The 6,048-nt window shown below is 36.7% G+C and overlaps 1 protein-coding gene across 2 annotated transcripts in view; it reads right to left on the minus strand.

The window, feature by feature from the left end:
• Positions 1 to 6,048, minus strand: part of LOC129747284 (neuroguidin) — a 76,255-nt gene extending 70,207 nt beyond the window's left edge. For both annotated transcript variants that reach the window (XM_055741428.1, XM_055741427.1), the window contains exons 1-2: positions 5,885 to 6,048; positions 5,119 to 5,806 (exon numbers count right to left, since the gene is read on the minus strand). In XM_055741428.1, the coding sequence (XP_055597403.1) occupies positions 5,119 to 5,127 (9 nt within the window). In that variant the 5' untranslated portion in view covers positions 5,128 to 5,806; positions 5,885 to 6,048. The remainder of the gene's footprint in view (positions 1 to 5,118; positions 5,807 to 5,884) is intronic.

Consider the following 6,048-nt stretch of genomic DNA (forward strand, 5'->3'; position numbering starts at 1 on the left):
GATATTTTAACACTAAAAACTAGACATTTTCAACAAATTTGTCAATTTTTGCGGTTTTATAAAAAAGGGGTGTTTTGAGCAAATTTATATGTTCCTTAAGTTATTATTTTTTAATTTAAAAAATGCTTAAAATGCGGTCAACTTTGATTTTCTTTGAGGTGCGCTTATGTTTTGATGCTATTTATAAATATCTACATTTTACCATAAATCTAAGGTTGCAGGAAGTTTTATGGTAAGATATAAATAAATGAAAATATTTTTAAAATTATTTAAATGCAATCTTCACCAATCCCCATATGCTTGGGAGAGAAATTGATAACACGAGAGAAAAAAAAACGGAAAAGAAAGCTTTTAAAACAAAATTTCTATCAGATTTCATGACGCAGTTTTAAAAGAGCCACAGCTAGTGAGAGCTCTGTCGGTTGTTTCGTGGTGTAAATTGCATCCATTTTGACTATTTTTGAAGAAAAATTAAGATGTTGCTCAATTTTACGGGGCGGAGTGACTTTATTGCCATGGATATGTGAATGTGAAAAAGTGTTCCAAATAAATGAAACACCAGAAGAATTATCTGCAAATAGTGTCTTCTTGGAAATAGGGAAGAAAAATTTAAATCAATAAAGTGATAGAGCAGTTGAATTGCAGAGTTATCCAAGAACCTGCTCGAGTTCTGGGAAGCTATGAGAAAAATGTGTTTTCAATGCTGCTAATTGAAATGTGTTCCTACTGAATTGTTTCACGTAGTTCGGCTTTTCTGTTGGGGCTTGTTCGATGCATTTAATATGCTATTTCGCCCAATGTGTAAAAATCCTGAAAGCTTAAGGCAAATGATAAATTATGAACATCCAAATGTGTTTGGTGAAAATGAAGTTGGAATGCAAAAGGTTATAGCCATGTTCACAAACGCGGGTGTTACCAAGTTGGCATCGTTTAGTTTTTTTCCTTCCGTTGTGACGTGTTTGTGCATGAGCCGAATTTCCCCGGCTTGCTGCGATTGATTGCTATGACTCAGCTGGCTAGCTAGTAAGCTAGTGTAAAGTTACAGAAATATGGGCCAGTAGCTTATGAGGCCATTTCGAAAATTAACTTATCGAATGCAAGTTATTCGTATGAACAAAATCATGATGAAAAAGCAATCATCAGAAAGTGACGTTGAGAGGAGTCGTGATTATTGTGTACGATGTTTTATTTCGTGTGTTCCTACGAAACATGATTTTTGCCATGCTTGGCATCCTGCTTTGGCTTACAAGTTGCGATGAAAGAAGAAAGAAAAAACTTGCAAAAGATATACAAGTATCAAGGACATGGGGGTTTAGAATTGAGCTTAAATTTGTTCGAATATCTATGAATCGTGGGTTTTATTAAGTAAAGAACAAAGTATTTGTAAAATGTTGAGAAATTTAAAGTGATTTATCACGAGTAGTGAAAACAGGTAGAAAGATACAGGTTTTTGTCGGCTCGATGCAGTTATGTCGTGGAATTTGTGAAAGGGAACGTGTTAGTTCTTAGTGATTGCTGCTTGTTTAAGGGGCGAACCTAGAATCACTGACCACACTGACTTGACTCTTAGAACAAAAATTCAACCATTTTCTGTCTAATTTTTTGTTGTCAGCTTTTGCAGGTTCGCAATACCGACGGCAGGTGGCGAACCTGAAAAAATTGACAAAAAATGCCCTGTAGGAAAAATGGTCCTTTTTAACCCGATTTTATCGTAGAAATTGCGTGTTTTATTTTTAAAGTTGGGTGGCATTTCCTAACTGGGATAGCATTTCTTCAAATCGATCGATGCGCACTCTGGAATCGACATTGCGTACTGTTGGAAAAATGATTTTTTTTGTTTTTTTTTCTGGAAAAATTATCCAGAAAACGAAATCGAGTGTCCAGTCAGTATGGTCAGTGCTAGAATTGTCGTGTGATGCTGAAGGAAGAATGTGGATTGGCTTGTGCAGAAAACTGTTGGGTTCATGTCAAAACAGTTGCCTATCAGCCAACGCATCCCTCTCATGGAAAAATTAGGAATTGAGGCGCTTAGGATCAGAGGGGTGCAAGTGCCGAAATGATGATTTCGAGAAAACGGGCCTCAAAGTTTTTTTTCTAAATCAAAATTATCGAATCAATTTTTCTACTAAATTTTCAATGGAGTGTGTCTCATGATGTCTAAAATGAACGATTCTGAAAGAAAAACCAAAGTTTTTGCGATATTTATGTTAAAACGGCGAACTAATTTTATTGATATTTTTCACTTGCACCCTTCTGACCCCAAGAATGACACTTGCACCCCTCTGACTCCAAACAATATGATAGCATCCTTTTGGAAGCTGTATGTAACGAGTATTTTCAGTATGATACTAGATGTTTTGTTTTTGTTCACACATTTAATTTTCTACGTTTTCGGGCTTCAAATTTCTAGGCAACTCATAATGAACGAGGTTTGCAAGTTCCACTATCCTAATTCCCAGAATTTGTTGAAAACTTTCAATCTCTCTTTTTCCTTAATGGTGGATACACAAGAATACCTGCATATGTGTTCATTCATTGGAATTAACTGTTTAGCTGGTCGCTTTTTCCGGTAGAACCAACGTACGCTTCCCCTTGGTTTCGTAGCTTTTTATCGCAAGATGAGTTTCCAGACTGCCTGATTTCGTTGGCGTCTTTGGGGTCTTGATGAATGGCCAGTTGACTCTCCAGGAATGGACTCATTCTCGCTAGCAACTGCAGCAGCAGCACCTTCTGATTATCCAGACGAACCGTGGATGTTTAATTTTTCTTTTTTGGTCTAATTATACCAGGCCTCTTTCCTAAACAGTTATTTAAATCCTCTGAGCTTTCATCCGAAAGATTTTTCTTAGATATATTTGCCAAAAAAATATTGTTAAGTGCGTTTTGTGTTTGCCTTTTATCCCTATTAGCATTGGCTAAATTTGCCATAAAAAAAATATTTTAGAATTTTTTGTATACATAACTATGAGTTTTTTATGCCGACGAAGTTACACCTGAATCTATTTTCATCACTTCTCTATCTGAGGACTTTGGATTATCCTGGTCAGAACCAGTAGAAAATCCTATTCGGAGCTAGATGATGTTGTTTTCAACTGACAAAAATGTATACGTTCTAATGAAATCAGCCTAAAAGTATAATCCTTTGGTGTCAGAAGGGTGCAAGTGCACTTGCACCCTTCTGACACCAAACGAAACAGGATTTTCATTGACACGTTTTTTTATAAATAGCTTAAAAATATCGAAATAATTTTTCTTGTGACCTGTGTCTTCTACAGAATGTTAATCTATACTTTAACTATCCAAAAAACAGTTTATCTCAGTTTTGATAAAAAATCACTTGCACCCCTCTGATCCTAAGTGCCTCAATTAATTCCTACGATTTGGTGAGAATGTTCTTGTTTACTTTCTTTCTTTGATATTGTTATTTCGATTGTATGAATTTGAACGTTCAATCAGATGCCAGCTGGCCAGGTATATACACGGATGCCGGAATACCTGTAGTAAATGTATTATTTGTAAAGCACCAAACCGAATAGCGCCAGTAGGACTAGCGACGCTTTTTTACTAGCGAGATTTCTGTCATTCGCAGGTTTGTTTTTCTTTTTTCAGTCCAGTAGGCGATTTCGATGTAGTACTCGAACATTGTTTATGTTATTTACTGTACATTTTCCTTAGGACATCAATCGCATCAATCGTCTCCAAGGAAACTTGCGGTACGTCGTTATTATTTTCAACGTCGCGACGTATGCGACGTGTCGCTAGTAGGCAAAGCTGCTATGATTATTAGCGCTTGTATTTTGGATTTTTTCTGCATGTATAATATAATATTGAACATGTTATACATTTGAAACTGGTTGCGTATCTGTTCGAATTGTTCTTCCAAAGATATACTTACATGGACACATAAAGCATACACTTCATAACAGTTCACACGAAGCCATGGTGCCGGGTATGGAATGTGGGGGTCATCTAAATAATAAATTTTATTCCATACTTTGGTCAAACTGCGGTGAATCCGTGCACCCATGGTGGATTATCAACATACATACATACATACACAGCTAGTGAGAGCTCTGTCTACAAGGTCGAATAAAACTATTGTGTTGGATGTTTTATTATAGTTTCTAGAATTAGCTTTAAAGACGTTGTCAAATCAGGGCCAACTAAAAAAAACTGTCAAGAGACTTTTTCAATTTCTTATCTCATTTTTTGAGACAGTTTTGAACTCTAAATTCCGGTGAAAATGGATTTTTTATAAATTCTTAGGTAATTGAAGAGATATCAGAGTAATTTTTAGTTTAAAAAATTTGTGATTTTTTGAACTATTGAATTTTGACATAGAAATTTAAATAATAATTCTGAATTTGAAATTTTGGGTTCGATCCCTGATTTTGGAACCAAAAACTAATTTTTGTTTCCTTTCGTTGATTTTTCACAGTTTTTAGGTCTTAATTCCCGGTATCCAAATGCGATTTTAAGTTCTCGGTTTTTTCGTTTCTGTGACCACCGTGCTTTCCCTTCCTGGTCCAAGCAGAATTTTATAGTCGAATTTAATATAGGTTTCATCATCCATGATAACACAATCCGATTTCTTTGTCAATAGTTTGTCGTAGAGTTTCCGAGCCTAATCTAAAGCCGAGTCGAAAATCTAAAATTTAAAATTATAAATCGAAATTCGAGGATCGAGATTCAGTTTTTAGATTTTACACTCTAGAATTGCAATATTGCTTTTGTAGTTCCTTTTTATTAGTTTTAGGAAATAGCAGTCGATGTAGGTGAAACAGTTAGGTTCCCTTTTAATTTAAAGTTTAAAATAATTAAATAGCCAATTTTGATAAATTTAGGATAAATGGGAAATAATAGGATGAATAGGAAATTGTTCAAAACATAAATTTCACCTTTCTAAAGTCAACATTGATGACTTCCAAACGCTCGCATTGAAAGCAACCAGTACCTAAATTTCATTATAAATCCATGCCTCAATCCACAATTAAATGAAACAAGTTTCTCTCTTGCGGCATCCAAAATCGCGTAACGAAAGCATTTTAAGCGGACAACCAGCCAAGAACAGTACGTTCGGTCGAAATCTAAGAAAGGGGGAAACGCCGAGATTCTTACCTGTACCATTTTGATGCGTATTTGTAGCTGGTTTTTTATTTGGGTATTGTCCACAGGGACTCAACTTTCCAGGAGCAGCTTGCTTGCAATGATTCACTACCACTTAACTTTTTTTTATTTGTTCAACCACAGTTTTGTTGTTTATTTTTGGATTTTTCTCCCTATGCCCAATTAGCACAAATTCTATATTTTACTTTTGGAATTTATCTTACACTTAATGTATATTAATTATGAATGCACTTATAACCGGGTTTAGCTTTTCAAAATCTACCGCAAATTATCAATCTTTTATATCCTTCCAATTCAATCCACAAGAGATTCCCGGTTTGCTGCAGCAAAATGCTTCTGATACCAGGCAGGCAAACGCACTCACAAAAAAACTGCTAATGCTCCCCCAAGAACTGGCCGCGACGCACTTTCTTTGCCAAAAAATACGCACGCACGTAAAAATGTTGCGTCCGGTTTCCACTTGAACTTGCGAACGATTGAGCCGCGCGGCCGGCAGATTTGAGCTTGTCCCCCTTCGAAATTGACTGATGGGAATACGGAATACGGCCGTATATCCTTTTGTATTGCAACAACAGGGACGCGCGCGAGGGGTTCCACTTCTTCGCTCTTCTTGTGCCGCCTGCGAATCCGAAACGGGATGATGTTTTATGTACTGCCGTTTCTGCAGCAGATCAGAATCCTGTCGGTCGAGAACAAGAGAAGAACCACTACAGTGGGAATCGAACATCGGGAAATATATAGAAACACCAATACTTACCCGTGGCACGGATGCAATCCCGGCTATATACAAGCGAATCGAATCGAGGGAACAGGACTCTTTTCGGCAGCAAAAAAGGATACGCGCGTGAAAAGATTGCGAAGGTACGGGAAAAAATATCCCGGCGTGTGAGAAACGATGCGAGGCTACACGGGCTACACAAG

This window comes from Uranotaenia lowii, chromosome 2 (genome assembly GCF_029784155.1).
Source record: "Uranotaenia lowii strain MFRU-FL chromosome 2, ASM2978415v1, whole genome shotgun sequence".
Taxonomy (NCBI): Eukaryota; Metazoa; Arthropoda; class Insecta; order Diptera; family Culicidae; genus Uranotaenia; species Uranotaenia lowii.